The sequence below is a fragment of the Indicator indicator genome, chromosome 9, assembly GCF_027791375.1.
Source record: "Indicator indicator isolate 239-I01 chromosome 9, UM_Iind_1.1, whole genome shotgun sequence".
Classification (NCBI taxonomy): Eukaryota; Metazoa; Chordata; class Aves; order Piciformes; family Indicatoridae; genus Indicator; species Indicator indicator.
This window is the reverse complement of record NC_072018.1, coordinates 26330640-26349942: the sequence shown is the minus strand read 5'-3', so window position 1 is coordinate 26349942 and position 19303 is coordinate 26330640. Positions and strand designations below refer to the sequence as shown.

At 35.4% G+C, this 19303-nt stretch overlaps 1 protein-coding gene across 2 annotated transcripts in view; it reads right to left on the bottom strand.

Annotated features, from left to right (window-relative positions):
- The window catches only part of NBAS (NBAS subunit of NRZ tethering complex), a 143682-nt gene that overhangs the window by 83829 nt on the left and 40550 nt on the right, over window positions 1-19303 (bottom strand). For both annotated transcript variants that reach the window (XM_054383463.1, XM_054383464.1), the window contains exons 26-32: window positions 18614-18747; window positions 18297-18359; window positions 17625-17747; window positions 15954-16056; window positions 13554-13777; window positions 11361-11473; window positions 7780-7893 (exon numbers count right to left, since the gene is read on the bottom strand). In XM_054383463.1, coding sequence (XP_054239438.1) covers window positions 7780-7893; window positions 11361-11473; window positions 13554-13777; window positions 15954-16056; window positions 17625-17747; window positions 18297-18359; window positions 18614-18747 — 874 coding nt within the window. The remainder of the gene's footprint in view (window positions 1-7779; window positions 7894-11360; window positions 11474-13553; window positions 13778-15953; window positions 16057-17624; window positions 17748-18296; window positions 18360-18613; window positions 18748-19303) is intronic.

The following is a 19303-nucleotide window of genomic DNA, read 5'->3' as shown; positions in this document are numbered from 1 at the left end:
TCTGTATGTTGCAACACAAAAAGCTCATCTTGAAATTGAAGCAGAAATAAAACTATCTGCTTTATCCTGAAAGAAACAATAAAATCAGTTATATACTTTAAAAAAAACACTGGCATCATTGCTGGCTAAAAAACCTGCACAGAATGTATGCCTAGATTAAAAAAATTTTGAGAATTTGAGAACAGTATTTACGTGATGGCCAAGACACAGATCAAAACTGATATTTAGTGACATATAAATCAAAATCTTGACATTGAAAACATAAGAAAAAATCTGTGAACTGTAGTGGAAGATGTGTTTTGAAATTTTTAATTGTTTTCTTACAGTATACAAATCCCCAGTTTAAACTCCCACTTCATAAAGCCAAATAACTCACAGAGATGTGGATGACATAGCCATTTAAAAGTCCATACCCCCATATATGGAGCGAGCAGAACTGAAACTGTATTTTCACACCATGCACATATCTTGATCACCAGGCCTTCTGGACAATGTACCTTCCCCCGTTTATGAGTCAAAAGTAACACTTCAGATACTGATGAATTCTTATTAATAAAGTCTCATCAAGAATCTTGGTAGAAAAATGTCTTGAGCTTACTTTTAATACATGAGCATTCACAGATAAAAATCTAATCAGCCATCTTATCTCCTTTTCAAAGCCAGTAATAGTCCATACAAATAATACTTATATCTGTCACCCTTTACCAGCCACTGTGGTTTTTTGGGGTATTTTGGGTTTTTTTTTTCAATGAAGAGTAAACAGAAGAACATGAAAGTTATTTACTTTACTGGCATCAATTAGTCCCATCTTGTGCTCAACATAATCTATCTATGCACTGTATAAGAAGATGACTAAACATACACAAGAAGAATGGTCTTCTCATTTTAATTCAGGAAAGAAAGCTGGCAAGAAGCTAGCAAAAATGGCTGGGTTTTTTTCAAAGCAAGCTTCTTGGGCATGTTTCTCCCCTGTTATTAAACGCAATTTTATGCAGTCACTGCTGCTACAGTCATTTGAAAAGGGCACTGGTTTATGAAACTGTATTAGAACAACTTGTGAAATGCAAATAATTCAGAAGGTTAAACAGAATCGGTTCCAAAAACCAGTTAAAGAGTACATGTACCTAAATTGCATAGCTGTTATTTTTAACTCCAGTTTGCAGATCCATCATCTCAGGCAAAGCAAATTTCTTTTTAAAGCTTTCTCAAAAGAAAAGATGTAGCAGCTGTACTAGAATGACATTCAGGGAAGTGAAGTTATCCTAATTACTGAACTCAATCAAGACTCCCCTAATCTCAGCACGTTGTGACTAACTCAGCTGGGAGAACAGGTTGGCTTCCCATCATTTTATCTTTTGGCCTCTTGCTCTATACACTGCCAACACCATGTTGCAAATTAATCACATTCAAGGCTCCTCTGTTGCAAAATGTTGCCCCCTGGAACCTGGGAACTCCTCATGCAGGCAAAAGCAATAATAGATGACAAAGGGGTTCTAAACATAAACTGCCATTTCTATAAGCAAGAGATCAGTATCTGCCACTCATCTTCTGATGCCCACTTCACCCTGACAGTTTTATGACTTACAAAGACTTAACCAAGTAACAGACACAAATAAAAAGCAAGAGAAATAATCAAGTTATTGTCCCTTAGATTTCAGACAGACAAAATAACGGCTATTTTTTACTACTTAGAAATCAGTAGTATTGAAGGGAAGAGAGGAAGAACACTTCAGATCAAGAAACTGTGCTTGATCAGTTCTATGCTGAAAAGTCCCTGATTCCAAATGTCTTAGCTAATTAGTTTTGATGTAGTAAGATACTGCTCCATGTGTTTTACAAAAGCACACGTATAAAATACAAGGATCATTTTCCTTCCAGTCTGTGGCTGTATTTGCTCATCTTACCTTCACTGTTCACTCATTTAAACTTCTATTCTCTTGATACATGCTGTTATGCCACGAAACTGTTAGCTCCAACATGAATAGTGAATCCCCTGCAATGCACAGCCCGAGCCCTTTCTCATGGAGCTTTCATTGCTTCGACAGTGCAGTCACTTAAAATACTACCTGCTGCTGTTCAGAGGAATGGTCTTGTTCTTCCAACATGAAAAACTTTACGGCTTCAGCTATGTGATGCCTCATTTGAAGTTCTTTTTAATAACAAAGACTTGTGAAAGTTTTGAATTCTAAATGGTTACCCTTGTCATTTTGACAGACATCCAAGATTTGAAACCAAGAAAGTTTCAATGAGAAGAACTATTAAAATGGTGACCTTACTTTATTACACAGTAATTCTGCATTAAGCCTTAACATTGGTCTGTCATACAGTCTCAAACAAATCAAGTTCAGAAATTTCAAAGAGTATCTTAGGTTTTGTTTCTCTTTTATTATCTGTGAAAGTTTGTGTTCACCTCCTTCAGACGTTTGTCATCTTATTTCACACAGAACATGCATTTATATTCTAAGAGTTATCCCACCCAGCAAGTCTCCAAAGTTCTTTCCATATCTTTTTGTTATGACCCTTACCTTTAAGATAGAAGTTGATACAAGAAGATATGGCATCAGGGGCCACAAGAATGATCAGAGGGCTGGAGCACCTCTCCTATGGGAAGAGACTGAGAGAGTTGGGGCTGTTTGGTCTGGACAAAAGAAGGCTCCAAGGTGACCTTATTGTGGCCTTCCAGTATCTTACAGGAGCCTACAAGAAAGCTGGGGAGGGACTTTTTAGGATATCAGGTAGTGACAGGACTAGGGGGAATGGAATAAAGCTGCAAGTGCAGAGATTCAGACTGGATGTAAGTAAGAAGTTCTTCACCATGAGAGTGGTGAGAGCCTGGAATGGGTTGCCTAGGGAGGTAGTTGAGGCCTCATCCCTGGAGGTATTTAACACCAGGCTGGATGAGGCTCTGGCCAGCCTGATCTAGTGTGAAGTGTCCTTGCCCATGGAAGGGGGTCGGTACTAGATGATCCTTGTGGTCCCTTCCAACCCTGACTGATTCTATGATATGCAAAAAACGTTGTAGCGGGGTGCGTATCAGTCCGTCTTCCCAAAAGACAAGTGATAGGATGAGTCGACCCAGGGGAAGTTTAGATTAGATATTAGGAAACATCTCTTCATCAAAGGGATTATCAAGCATTGGTATTGACTGCCCAGGAAAGCCGACTGAGCAACCAACCCTGTAAGTATTGAAAAGACATGCAGAGGTGACACTTAGTGACATAGTTTAGTGGTAGATTTGGTAGTGTTACATTATGAGCGGAAAACTATAGAAGCTCAGAAATGACTATTTATGTATGTTTTTCTTGAGAAATAAAGGATGTTCTAGTTCTTTTTTGAATTCAGTTTGGGTCATATAACAATCTTATCGAAACACTCTGGGTAAGGTGCACACTATTTGTGAGTGGATTAAACAAGATTATCTTGTGTGAAGCAATGTCATAAAAAATTAAAAGTCAAACGGTATCAAAATTGTTATGTATACTCCAGAAATTACACATGACATACATTTAGGAGATCAGAAACCATTTCTGTTGTTATTATCTCAAGTGTTAAGCAAGAAAATCAATGTTGAGGAAGGTGGATTTCAGAAATAAGCTTTGATTTGGGAATGTAAGCAAACTTGAGTTACTTGAATTAGCTTGTGGATATTAAAATGGACTACATTACCACAGAAAGTTGGGAGAAAAAGAGAATAATGACCAGGAAACATTTCTGGAGATCTTGAGTCAAGAAACAAAGATCAATCTCATTAGAACTTGCTGATACACAATAAGAGTAGAGAAGATGCTCTTTAAAAAATGCTTATGTATCAGAAATTAACTGGTTTTGCTCCTCTATTTTGTAAGCAAGTAATTGCATACAGTGAATTCTTTCCACCCCTTCTTCACAGAGAGTGATATTAGGCAAGGATTGTGACATGTAGAACAGTTCCAGCTCCCTGAGCAGGTGCAGATTTTCTGGCTGTCACGCTGAGCACATTCTCCCTCACTCATTTTGCCCATCTGTGAAATTAAGATAACACTTGTGTGCTTACTCTACAGAGGTAGTGATGTGAGGTTTAAGTAGTATTTACTGTCATTAATCAAAGACTTTAAAGCAATTAAGAAGCCAGCTGATATATCATTACCTAAGCAATATTTTATCTTTGATAAGTATGACTATAAATTCTATTACTCACTTTCAGTGCTGCTTCCTAAACAAGCTGTATTCAGAGAACATATCTCCAGAAGCTCCTTGAGGCTAACCATGTGCATTCTACTCTTGTATGCACTGCAAAGGCATTCTTTCAGAATTGAAATTAAAATATATATGCTTATAGTATTTGATAGGCTATATATTACATATAGTACTATACAGCATATAATATGCACTCTATTATATACTCGTTGTGTAAAATGTGTATAGGCATGGATAGATGTAGCAAGCAGGTCTTTCACAGTCAACAATCATATGGGGTGGAGTAGCAGGGGGAGCAAAAGAGAGAGAAATGCTGAAACTAATTCCTCCAGTTATCAGATAAAACACAAGAAAGCACTTTGCTGGTGAATACACATGGTGGATTGGGAATGGAAAGGACTGCAAATTTGAGCATGCATAACCAATACTAGCAAGTATGCTCCAGAAGACAAAAATCAGAACTTCTTTCACAGCAAAGGTGGCTCATAAATCAGGATAATTGTGTAAGTGGTGAAAACCAATTAGGGATGAAAACCAATTCTTTCTTCCAGCAGTGCTTTAATCTAATTTTTCATTAAGAAAGTCCATAAAGCTCAATCCCAAAATTCTTCTTCACTATCCAGACTCATCCCAATATATCTCTGGAAGAACACTCCCTTTCATCATAAGCAGCTAAAAATCAAGTTACCTTTTCCCAGTAGTTCTAAACCTGTGCACAAAGACTAGCTGGGCTAAACCTGGAAATTCTCTTTTTCTAACATTCAGTTTAAAATAAAATATATTCATTCATTCATGAATCTTAAAATCTATATGCATGAGATGCCCTTTTGCTACAAACTAATTTGTGAAATAATATTAGTGTTTGTTATCATTGTCATGGCTACTAAGTGCTAAAATAACTTAATCATATTAATAACTAACTGACTCAGGAACTTAAACTACAAAAGATACAGAAATGCCATTGCTAGATGTCTTTCTTGCATTATCATTTTTTAGACCTACTATTGAATTTTATGAGACTCCCCATTTACAAGCTATAATTACTGCTATGCCAGCGTTCCATTTATACTCCATTTTTAAAGCTATTATTAATCTAGCTATTAAAATCACATGCAGCTTTAAATTCAGTGTAAGGTTACCTATTCCACCATTCACTGGAAGTATCTATAACAGTATTTGAGGATTAGAGAGTAAAGCTTTACAGACTTTCTTTAATCTGTTGGAAAAGTATTTCATTAGCATGTGTAAATTAAGATAGCAGTAACAAACATGTTTCCTTTTGCATGCTTTGGGATACTCTTCTGGATACTCATCAACAGGATGGAATATCAGGAAAAATGTGCAGTAGTAGTAGCATGATGTTTATAGCTTTCAAGCTTTATAGCTTTCAGTGCTTAAAATGAAAGAAACGTTTTCTATAGCCCATCTCCTACAACAAATGAGTTTAGATAAAATTTACAACTATAGCAGTCTCATACTGAATCTGTCGTGCTTACAAATGAGCATCTTGTACAGAAAACATTTCTGTATATTCTGTATATTTCTGTATAAGTAATACAACTAGTCATCCCTTAGTGAGAGTGAACTAGTTTTTAATCATGCAAGCTTAGCATTACTGATTTTCAAAAGGAGCAAAACACATACAAAAAACAAAAACACCACCACATTCACCACCACAGAAAGCCACTACTGGAAACGTTTGCTTGGTATTTTTAACTTTCAAATAAATATTCTTCTATAATCAAAAGATAACTTTTTAAGTGATTGAGTTATTTGTTTACTTAGTATAAGAGACAAGGGAAAAAAGTGTCAAAGTAATGTACTCCTTACAAAGAGTCACTCCTGAAATATACTTTTACTATTGAAAGTCCATACTTACCACAGGAACAACCATTAATGTTATTCCTGAGGTTAAACCATGGTCAGTGTACCCAACACTCTTATTAGAGTAAATACGTAATTTGCAGCATAAGTAGTAGGTTTTAAGCCATTTAACTGCTTAAAAATTAGCTAACTCATGCGTTCAAAATCTGGTCTTCTCCTGCCCAGTAATGCAAGGAAAAGAAAATCAGGAGGCCATTTCATCACCTGGCTTTAAATATCTCTTTTAAAACTCTTTCAAGTAGTGTCTCAATAGGCACCACTGTGTTCGTAACAGTAGCACACAGACATTACCAAATCAACAAGCTCTATATAGATTCCTTAAAGTTTTCTAACAAATATAAATTGTTTCTCATCTTTCAGTTTCCAGAGATCTGAACCACAAGTTTGTTCCCTGTCCAAAGGTACATACCTGGACACTGTAGATGCTACAACTAGGATGACACTACTGGACAAAACATTTTGTGTTTTTAAGCTTCATATAATCAATACGGATTTTGCTTTTCCTTCCCTCATACAGTGAAAACAATTCAGATTCAAAAATAAGGTAAAATTCAGCAGCATTACCCTAAACCTCACAGAAAATTAAGAAGTAAATTTGACAGATTTTTAACTTGATGTAGGAGGAAGCAGAGGAGAGAGGGAAAAGAGCTCTACAGCAATTTTGTCTTATCAACTACTGAAAAGATATTTTTACCCAGAAGTCTTGCAAACAATTAAAAGAGATTCTATAACTGACACTCTATTTTTTTCTACAGAACAAGAGATTATAAAAATGTTCATTTGTAAAACGAACAAATATGCTGCCTGGATCCAGCTACCTAACATGGTACCATCTCTTCTGCCATTTTTCATTTTCATTAAGTAGCAGCACTGCTTAACAGAACACTGAGCTTAGAATCATAACAATGCTTCCAATTATTTGTTTCCTTAACACCTAGTCATCTCAGAAGGTCAACCACCTAACTTCTTCACCTCTGTTCATCACCTCATCCAACTGCCAACACTAGGCTTCCTGAAAACATAAGAACAAATTCTTATATGATTTAACAAATGCAAAGAGAATGAATTAGCCAGGTATGCATCAGTGGCAAAGCCTGAACACACTGATTTTATATACCTACATTACAGCTTAAAAATACAGCAGTATTGTATCTGTGATTGCATTGATGAAGTGTTTGTTTTGGGTTTTTTATTGAAACCTAAAATCCTTAGGATTCCATCCCTGACGATGTTCAGCCCCTTAAATGAATACTCAAGTTAATGCATTATTTTCATGCACAAAGGAGATACATGAAGCACTGACAAAATCTATGCGTTACAGGTGAATTTTTTCCCCTCTAAAATGGGGCTATTATTAAATCAAACTACCTTATATGCAGAGACAATAGTTTTACTGGAATTTTAGCGCTGCCAACTAACTGTAACATGCTCAGCCACAACTCCAGTCTGAAATGAGCTTTTAATGCAAAATCCAGATTAGACAAGGATGGTTTTGCTTTAGGAAGCAGTGGAACATCAGAGCAGCTGACAATATTAGCTCCTTTACAGCTAAAATTTTTCATTCATGTGAAGTATTTCATTCCTCCCCAATGACTGCTCTTCCAGATGATTTTTAACCGATATCGTTGAACATGCATTCTAATCGATAACTCAAATGTCCTAAAGCATAACACAAGTGCATGCTGCACTGCAATTCGGTGTCTTATCAACACATCTTACCTGCAACCCTTAGCAAATTTGCGAGCCCCAGGAGCTTAGCAGACTGTTTGTAGTTTGTTGACATCTGAGCAAGGCATTCCTTGATGAGACTAAGTCGATCCGAACATAAACGCACTGTTGAAAGCAGAACTGTTGTTAAAGACTGTACAAGTGAACCCTACTGCTGCATTTCTGGTTAAACAATGTAGTCACAGAAAGAGTGCTAGGGAGTGTAAGAATGCAAACACAATCGAAAAACCGGCTGAAAGTTACTTGCCTGTACATCCTCAACTATACCTGCAAACAGAAAGTTGAAATAACACTACAGTATGTCCAGCCTCAATCACTAACAAGTGAGGCTGGGAACAGCAGAAGGGGAAGACTGACTTGACTAAAAATTTGCTTCAGGTTTTCAAATTAAATGTTTTTAAATTTATATGACTAACCACATGCATTTACACTATTTTTTTTAATTTCATTTTTGCAACATTCTCAGAAAGACTACTAAAACAGAAATCAACTTTTATTCAGGACGTTGTAAATAATTAGTATTTCATACTATACTTTATTTTAGGGTGAACAGGATACATCACACAAACTGAAAGAGCTGTCAGAGGCAGAATCTTCAGGTTGTTTTAATTAACATGAATATTTTCCTGAGCAAGTGGAGAGAGAGCCTGTAAATCACCAGGTTGTGTCAATCATATCTTATATGAGAAGCTTATAATTAGTACTGTTTCAAAAAAATATTTCACCAAGAATTAAACAATTACCTTAACTCTATAATTTAATATCATTCAGTGCTCTTTTTACCTAGTTAGTGCATGGTTAACTTCATTTTGCTGCTTTAAAAAGGTAACATTTTCATACCATGCAAATTCTCAGAGCACAGTGGAACAGCACGCAGATCTTCCACTTAACACTTAGGAAGACATTAATGTCTTGCATGAGGGATAAACTCTGCATTAGCATATTGGTCTCAAAACATATGAAAATAGGTCTCTCAACAAGAGCAAAGAAGCACTTGCATAATGAAAACTCTATTAATAAAGTTTTGGAAATCAAATCAGACTATAATGAATTAAGAATGAAGGAGCAGGAAAAGGTCAGAGTTTTAGTTTTGCTTTCAATATGCTATACATATCAGTATATAGCAGTAAAATATTTTAATTCACTGGTTGTATAACCAAGATTTTTTTTAAGTAAGCTGAAAGTCATCTGAAATAATAAGTCAGCTGAAAGTCATCGGAAATAAGAGCATGGGTCAAACACTTTAATTAAAGATTGATTTTTTTTTCTTCACTTTTTTTTTTGTTAGTAAGGTATCTCCAAACCAGATGTTATCAAAATACAGCATAACAGTAGTTCACAACCTTAACTGCTGAGTTTGCTAAAAATACAAGTGGAGAGGAAGCTCTAAAGATAACTAAACATAAATGTGATAAAAAAGTCCATTGTTAATTCTTACTGTGGGAATAAGTGACCCTTAATATTATTTCAATGACATTTTATCAAAGTAACTGACCATTTAAAGGCTTTCATTAAAACTTTAAAACATAATTTTAATCTTCTTAATTTGATTTACATGAAAGATACTGCAAAAAGGATAAGGCGGAATCATTAATGAAATTACAGGCATGATTTCACACATTCTAATTAATCTAGATCAGTTTTATTACACATATATTAATACAATATTATGTGCATGTAATATTAATGCAATATTATGTGCACATAATATTAATGCAATATTATGTTGCCATTCTTTTTAAATGATGTCCATATCAAACAAATTACATATAGTCAAGAGTGAAACATTGCCAACGTCTAGAAATCAGATATTCTCAGTCCAAAAATATGAAGATAGCTGAGTATAACTCAGCATCAGCTCACTTTGAAGTAATACTTGGGGAAAAAAAGAGGAAAGAACCCACCAAAGTAAAGTAACAACAGCTACTAAGAACATTTGCTTCATCTTCCACAGACCCACAAATGCTTTCCATAAATCCCAGTACTTCTCTGCACAATTGCCAGAAGTAAAACACTACCATCACTTCATTTCATTGGTACTTAGTGCTCTTATCAACCACTTGTTGTAGTGTCTTTAATACCAGGGTTCACGCTCTTATCAACTACTTGTTGTAGTGTCTTTAATACCAGGGTTCACGCAGTTTAACAAAGCTGCCCACATACCATACATTCTAGCCTCACTGAAAGCCAAGAACGGTAGCTAGAAGAGAGAGGGGAGAAATACAGACACTCTGGTCATTGAAAAAGGAGGGGGAGGAGATGCTCCAGGCACTGGAACAGAGATTCTCCTGCAGCCCTTGGTGAAGATCACGGTGAGGTAGATTGTCCCCCTGCAGCCCATGGAGGTTAACAGTGGATCAGGTATCCACATGCAGCCCATGGAGGACCCTATGCTGGAGCAGGTAGATACACAAAGGAGGCTGTGACACCACTGGAAGCTTATGCAGGACCAGGACCTCATGCTAGAGCAAGTTTGCTGATAGGACTTCTGACTCCATGGGGGACTCAAAATGGAACAGTTTGCAAAGAAGATGGACGAGTGTGAGGAATTCCACTCCTGATGAGGAAGGAGCAGCAGAGAGTCCCATTCTCATCCCCCTGTGCCACTGAGGGAGGAGAATAGAGTTAAAGGAAATAAGGAGTTAAGTTGAGCCTAGTAATAAGAGAGGAGTGGGAGATGCTTTTTTACAGATTTAGTTTTCTCATTATCCTGCTCTGATTTGATAATTTTCATAGAATTGTTTCAGTCAGAAAAGACCTCAAAGACCATTGGTCCAACTGCTGACCTCAAACCAACCATGACCATTAAACCATGTCTCAAAGTGCTAAGTCAAGACGGTTTTGTCCATGATGGTAATTGCTAAGGGATCTCTCCCTGTCCTTATCTCAACCCACAAGCCTTTTGTTGTATTTTGTCTCCCCTGTCCAGCTGAGGAACAGAGTGATAATGCAGCTTTGGTAGGCACTTGGAATCCAGCTAGGGTCAACTCATCAAATAAAGGAATGAATTTTGTTAGTTCAGCACAATTTATAAGCAATAAAACATACTGTCATATATTCAGTTTTCTGCTATTGTTCATAACCATCTTTCCAACATCTGTCCAGCAACTTTTCATACCATTGGAATCAGAGCTCCAAAACAGATTTAAAGTTTTAGTCATCAGAAGAAATACTTCTCTTGTCATTAGGTTTTATATACTTCAAAATTAGTCCAGCAGAGACCTGAAAACTGCCTACACAGAACCTGCTCATCAGCACATGACCAAGTACAGATTATTTTGCAAATATGAGCTAAAACTACTTCTGATGAAGTCATCATGATTATCAAAAAGTCCTCCTAAAAAAGGTCCCAAAATGTAGATTCCATATGCAGAAATCTTTCTTATCTCACAGCAACTGATTTTTTTAATTTTTTTTTTTAATAATTTTTTGACACATCTGTAAACTGTTCGGAGGCAGGGAAGGGGCAATTTCTTTTACTCATGCAACATTCTAGCAATAGTAAAGTACTCCTCATGTATATTTGTGCCTGTGACTGAAGTAATCATTTGAAGAACAAAAATATGCAATACCTTGTAATGGTAGTATTTTCACGCCAAACTCTTCAAGGTAGCCAAGGGCACGAATGAGATCTAACTCCTCCTGAACAGCACTTGGACAGTCTACAATAAGCTGTAGACAGCACCTAAATAGGAAGGAAGCAATTTTTTCTAAAATTGTTGAGTAAACTAAAAATCAGATTTCTAGGAAAGTTAATCTGTTTTAATGAAGATGTATTCTTGGGACTGCCACAATCCTCTTCACCTAATTGTGATCACAGGACCTAAACTCTCTTGAATTTAGATCTGCAATGAATTTAACAAAAGAGACCAAAGACACAGGCACTTAAATAAGTAATTATTTAATGAAATATTTCTCATATCATTATTGCATTATGGAGTTATATAATTTTCATCTGGACATTAAGCTGTTGACCACTAATCTCTGGATCCAACCATCCAACCAATTACAAAATCACAGGATGGTGGGTTGGAAGGGACTTCTGGAGATCATCTAGTCCAACCCCCCTGCTGATGCACCTAGAGTGTTCATAAAGTAGCAATGAAAATCAATAAATTCTCTTTTGAATAAAAAGGTACCAATACATATAGCATTATATAATTAATACTGTGAAACTGTCTTTAAACTTTGACCTAAGGCTTTTTTCCACTGAAAAAAACGCAAACAACAAAACTGTACAAAAACAAAGACAAAAAGGCATCATCCTCATCATGTATCTCTGTGTGTGTCCATTTAGGATGGGAGAGAGGAACCAGATGTGAGTGATTCGGATGAACAAATAAAATTATTTTATCAGTCATTTTCTAGCTGAACTATGGAGAATGCAACTATTACTCAAGACAAACTGTAGAATTATCCTTCTATTAATCCCTAAACAGAAATTAAATGATTTGTCAATCCATAAAACTTTAAAGTTACAAATTAAGACTTTTTCCTTAATAAAATATTGTAAAACTATAATTAATTACAAACAGTTTGACTACATTACTAAAGACCCAGTAACGTGTACACAGATACCATTAAGGGTCAACATAAATTTGTATCATGATGGTAAGAAAATAATTGAATTATTATTTTGTGATTCATTGGTAAGTATGCCGATGCCTAAGTGAAAATACATTTTGGCATCAGCACACTTACAAACACACTCATAAACACACTTTGTCCTCTGTAGCTGAGACATAAGTATTTTTGTTTGGCAATACAATTGTGTTCTGGATTTTATTGTTTGGTTTGTAGTTTGTTTTGTTTTTCAGGGGTCTTGAGGGGAGTTTGTGTTTGAGGTTTTTTCATATTTTTTGTTTGTTTTCTTGGTTTGTGGGGGATTTTTGTTTGTTTGGGATATTTATTCTTATTGTTGTTGTTTTGATTTGGTTTGGTTTTTTAAGTGCCTTAAGGAAAAAGGGAAATTAATTTAGATTAACACATAACAATATCAATGAAACAGCAAATTCTTACAATAAAAGGGAAAGGCTGGAAATATTAACACATCCCTCTGTTTTCAACATTTACAGCAAGCCAAGGCATCAACCTTCTACACAGGTAATATTATTTTACCTATTTGCATCTAAACTGTAAAAGAAAATTCTTTCTTATATAAATCTACATGAGAATGAGCACCTGCACTGCAATCTCCAAGGCTGCTCCATGCCTGAATTTCTTTCTGAAGAATTATTTGTCTTATTTCTTGATGTAACAAAAAGAGGCAGAGAGACTCAAATGATCTCTCAGAATAGGGAAAGTAAGAGAAATATCAGCAAAATTCTGTTTTCTATAGTGGCAATAAGCGAGGGCCACAGTTGTGCCATAAGGCGGAAAAAGTTTGTATGACACACAAAAAAGCTTCCTATCCACAGAGAAAGACTTGTATTTTTCTTCTTCCACCTGAATTCTGTAACAGATTAACCAGTGGTGCCAGTGATGTACACACACACACAGGAGAAAATAAAATTACAAAAAATACAAATAACAAACAAACAAATCTCACATAACAGTCCCCCCAAAACCAAACCAAACCAAACCAAACCAAACCAAACCAAAAAAAACCCTTACAAAACTGAAAGATACTGTTTCAAATTACTTTGTAATTTACATAAAGAGAAATAAACCTACAAAAGATTAATCTCTTCTTATTGGGAAAATTAAATTCAAGTTTCCTTTAAAAGAGCAGTATTTATTTTGATATATAATAACCATAAATATACCTGGCCAAATCCATGCAGCTATCAGTCAAACTTGTTGAAGAATTGAAATATTCTCTGCCAGCAGCCAAAACCAGATCAATACTTTTTGCATAGCTGACTCGGTACTGTGACTTCCCTTTTGATGAACTTGGTAGATCCACTGACCAAACACTGCAATGCATCATTTGCCCAGCCAAGTGGATATTGTCTATGCTGCTTGAGCATAAAAGACTTTCTGTGAATATCTAAAAGGAAGAACAGTAGTTTAATAACCTGCAGCAGCAACTTCAAATAAGCTTATCTACATTGTACAAACCAAGCCCTTCCATTAAAAGGTTATCTTTCAGTCAAAAAGAATATATTCAGTCCAAGCAGAAAGTCTAACTTCTACCAAGTAATTTCCACAATTTACATAAAGCTGAAATTAACTGGCGGCTAGTTATTTTGACTTCCTGTAGGAAAAATTAAAAAACCCAAACTTATTAGCAGCCTTTTTACAGTGTGACTTAGAGATCAAAAATTATTTATACCTACATTCTAAGGAGTTAGTAGGACGTAAGAATCTAAAAAGGCAGTTCAGTATTAAGACCTTAAAAACTATAACAGCAGATGAAATTTTCTAACTGTGAAGAAACTAAGAATATTTAGAACTAAGCATGTAAGTTGCTTTAAAAGTATCAATTAACACTTATCTTCAAATAATGCATACTAACATAATGCTGCATCTGCCACAAACCATCTAATTTAGTTTCAGGTCAAAGTTTTGCCTACTTTGAGACATTCAGTCCCAATTCCTCACAAAAATAAATTCTTGGGGTTTTTGTTGTTTTTTTGAGGGGTTGGTGGTGTGGGGTTTTTTGTTTGTTTGTTGAGAGGTTTTTTTAATATTTTAAGTATTGTCCTAATGAAGAACTACATATGAATTTAATAATTTCAGAAAATGTTGCGGCTGCAGTAATATGGCCTTCATTGAAGGTTGTAAATTTCACAACAAATTAAATATAAATCAACAAATCTTAGAATACGACAGTACTACATTTGAAAGCAATTTCATTATTTCTAGATAATTTTAGCTTTGTTGTGGTGATTGTGGGTTTTTAATCATAGGATACAGATTTAAAATAATAACAATAATAATCACAGAAGCACAGAATGTTAGGGGTTGGAAGGGATCTCCAGAGGTCATCAAGTCCAATCCCCCTGCCAAAGCTGGGTCGCCTAGGGCAGGCTGCACAGGAACTCATCCAGGTGGGTTCTGAAAGTCTCCAGAGAAGGAGACTCCACAAACTGTGTAGCCTGTTCCGGTGCACCATTACCCATAAAGAAGTGTCTCCTTGTGTTGAGATGGAACCTTCTACGTTCCAGCTTGTACACATTATTTCTTGTCCTGTCACTGGGCATTACCAAAAGGAGACTGTCTCCTTCATCTTGACACCCATCCCCCAGGTATTTGTAGACATTGATACGGCTATAAATACCCTTTGAGCCTTCTCTTCTCAAGACTAAATAGCCCCAGTTCTCTCAGTCTTTCTTCACAGGAGAGAACATATAAAAAACAGATTGAAGCAAATGCTAATGTTTCCACTATGCTTTGGTACTGTAATTTCTTTTAATACACTTACAAAAATTTCCAAATACAATAAATCTTAGCCTATCACAAAACCTCACACACTAAATACCTCTGTGGTTCTCTTTGAGCAAGTTTGAGCTGTACAACTACATGTATGGATATATACTTCTGTATAGGTTAAAAAGGTTTGTTTTTTCCCCTTTTTTTATTTCATTTGCTTTCAATTCTTCTCCCAAGAGCTAACCAGACTGGTAGCCCTATGCAATTTTATTTGCAGACTAGTAAAACTCACTTAAATTTTTAAAAGATGTAACTACTTGAACACTGATTATAGTGGACACAGAACTGTTTCTGTAATAAATTGCAGTACACTGAAGTGAAAATGTAGATAAGAATACATGCATAATCAGATTCTGCATCAGTCTTTCGCAAATACTCATAACAGGTTTGAGGTTTAGGCACACACAGGTTTTTTTTTAGAGTTTTCATCTCATCTTCAAGCAGTAGAAAAGTCTTGGATGAAGATAAATTTTAGGTAAAAGACTGTTTATTTTCATTAGTTTTAAGTGTTTATTACTAAAGACATTTGTACACAGATCTATGAAGTCTTAAGAGGTTGACACAATTTTTAAAAAGATATACAGGACATTTATTAAAAGGACTTTTGATGTAACAAATTAACACATGACGTTTCTGTTTTGAATGAAAATACATAAAAGAGCTAGTAGACAACCAGCGCAATGCATGAAAATGTATTCATATTTGTGAGCCACAATTTAAGATGAGAATTTATAGAAAGAGAATTTATAGCTTGCTTGGAACAGAAATCAGTAAGAAAACACAAAACTCACCTCATAGCAAGTATCAGCATGTAAACATGTGTATACTTTCTGCTGCATGTCTAAAATATCCTGGAGTAATTCCTTCCACTGTGTTTCACTCACTGATGGTTCCCTACAAACATTTTTGAAATTAAATATTTTGTTCCTCAACAAATTTCAAGAAAATCAGCACATAAAACTACAGTTCCAGAACCAAAAATACAAGTTATCTCAAATGTTATTTCCAACTTTTTTGACCTTTAAGACAGAATGTTTTTAATATTAACATTAAAACAGTTTTTTGTGGGATAAAACTGATGACAAAACTGTAAGAACAAAAGTGGTTTTTTTCTCTTTGTTTTCTGTGGGATAAAACATGGATCTAAGCAATCTTTATTAAGACCTCCAAGCAGATTTTGGTAACTTCCAATAGTACATGAGAAAGTTAGAATTGCCATCTCCTTGTTGATCCAAAACAAGAGTCTTGAGTAAAAACAAGACTCTAACATCAGCTGAGGATCACTACAGTGCTGATCCTTGTAGACAATCTCAAAGGACTAATTAATTACATGCAGTTAATAGAACAGTCCTTCAAACTTACTTTGTTCCTTAAGTTGGAATGGTATTCAGATTCTTGACCCTCAGGGTCCATGGATCTGTGTTTATCCACCAAAGCTTCCTATACAATTTGTTGTGCTCTATTAAAACGTTTACTAGGAAAAGCACTACAAAGGTTTTTTGATGTTATATTGAACCTTTCAGATTGGGGAAAGCAAAAGAAGGAAAAAAAAAAACCCTTTTTTTTTTTTAAAGCCACACAAGCTAGTCTAGCTAATAGTGATTTTCTCATGTGGCATTAGCTTTCACTTTGGCAAAGCAAAGGGTGTCAACCAAAAGTGAACAAAAATCAACATTTTTCCTACAGAGGCATTGACTTGCTTGATCTTTCTAAAGAAAAGTTTCAAGAAGCCTTGAAAAGCTTTCAGCATGTCCAAGCTAAATACTACTTTAGCATCATCAATAAACCATTGTGCAGGAGAGAAACAAAAACAAACAAACAAACCCGCACACACACACACAAAAAAACCAACCAACCCAAACCACAAACAACCAATTTTGATGGCTGTTTTTTGACAGGGTTTGAGATCTTTATCTGCTTATGCCAAGAGGCATGTCATAATTCATATACAGTTGGAAGATGAGTTAAATGAATTACTTTCTAAAATAGAAAAACTAAAAAATACACTGGAAATATAAGAGGTAGAATCAATATGTAACAATCAATAAATTACACTATTGAAAGAGCTCCTAAGAAAATACACCCCAAAACCAGAAAGTGTTATTTTACAAGCCCTACACTGTCAATAAAATTAAATAGGACTAAAAAGATCTGATTTACAGTGTGCTACATTTTTAGTGTTCATCATCTTGCAGCACTTTGTAATTGGCTTGTTTGCTTGAACACAAACATATTGAGGCAGGTTTGAAGCAAAACAAAAAGTTTTCTGAATGTGGAAAATGAAGCCAAAACACTAACCATGTTAATCATGAGTTTAACAAATGTGGTTTATTTACATTGTGTTCAGTTTGAATACTACAGTTCCCTACTGGAACTGAACAGGCAAGTACACTCTCTCACTGTAAGTACTGTTATTTTACTGTCCTTTCACCCTTATCTCCCATTCCCATGTGAATACTAACTTGCGACCCATGTGCCTCGTCAGCCTGATCATCAGCTTTCGTGCCTCCTCTGCATTGTCCTTAGTGTCTTTCACAAAGGAAACAGGTTTCTGAAGTCCATGTTTCTCCAACAGCTCTGACACACTGCAAATGAATAGTCAACATTTTTGAATCCTGCAGTTGTACAAGTACTCTCAGCAGTCGTAAAGAGCTCTCAGAAAATACACCACAAATGCAAAGTTTCCACAAAGCCTCTAACAGTATGGCTTAGATAGAATAGCATTTACCAAAAAAAAAAAAAAAAGATACTGCTAAATGAATGCCTATCACCAGTAATCTGATGACACACATTCACAGCTTTTAGTCTTTGATCACTCAAAGCATTGTAGACTATCAGGATCATAACAAATTCCCCAGGTAACCTTCTTGTCCTCCCCCAAAAAAGAAAAAGTAATAAAAGCAAAAACTCCACCTTTATTCCAAGGAAAATATCTGTGTAGTTTTGTAATATTCAAATAGCTCACACCATTTAAAATTTCTAAGTTCTAAATACAAATAAATTAGAGATTATGTTGTTGACAGCACTAAAACTGAGATAAATACTCTTGCTGCTTTCTTGTCATTCAGAAAGTCCTTGGCTACGCCTAGTGACTTCTGTAATACTGTATTATTTATTTTAGCAAAATTAAATACCTAAGAATTCGTTCCAGTTCATCTACTTCATCATGAAGAGTGTTTGTTTTACCTGTTTCAGGCCTGCAAATATATTGTACAATTAGTGTTAAATACATACATCTTCCAATCTCTTCTTGCAATTCATATAACAGATACAAAGACAAGCACTTTGAAACATTGCTTGATGAAAATCACATATACACTTGTTTGAAACCATTACAACTGTTGGCTTTTTTTGCTGGAAGGGTAGCTAACCATTTTTTTTTAAAGATTAAATTCACAACTATACTTAACATATCTAAAATATTTACAAATCACTAGCTGAAAATGTTTACCCGTATCCTCTTTGTGGAAGGCATTCCAAAATATCATAACACAGCGCAAGCTGATCATCTCGTTCGCAACTATAGATACATTCCAATGCAATAATCATAAGCTGGTCTTGCTCAGGAATAATTTTTTGCTGACACTAACAAGAAAAGAAAGCACATTATTTTTGATTTTCTCTTCTGACTTCAAGTTAAGTTTCTTCTGAATACGAAAAGTTGTGAACTTGAATTAAATTAATTCTCTTCAGTTGTAATCAGAATACTTCACTAAGTTAGAAAGAGATACCTGTTGAAGTTACAACCTGAAACATAATTCAGCTGGCTTCCTACGATGCAGGTGCTTGAAAGAATAGGCTCCTTATACCCTTTTTGAATTTGAGAGGTGTGAGGGAGAAAGGCAGAGGAAATAAACTGCAAATGCTGCAAACATTTATATAATATGTACAACAGTATCAATATATCTAAACCAGCTGTGGTTTTCTTTCTGTCCATATACTTACAACATTCAACAGTATGCAAAAATGTACTTATGCACCCTGGAACACTATTTGGACTGTAGAGGCAGTATGAAACCCTGACATGTAAAATAACTTCAACTCTTGCTCGTGGAATTCCTGGCTCCATCCTAAATGGCCCGTTTTATTCTTAACATTCGTTGTGCAACGGGAGGGGGAGAGAGTTTGGTATAGGGTGTGT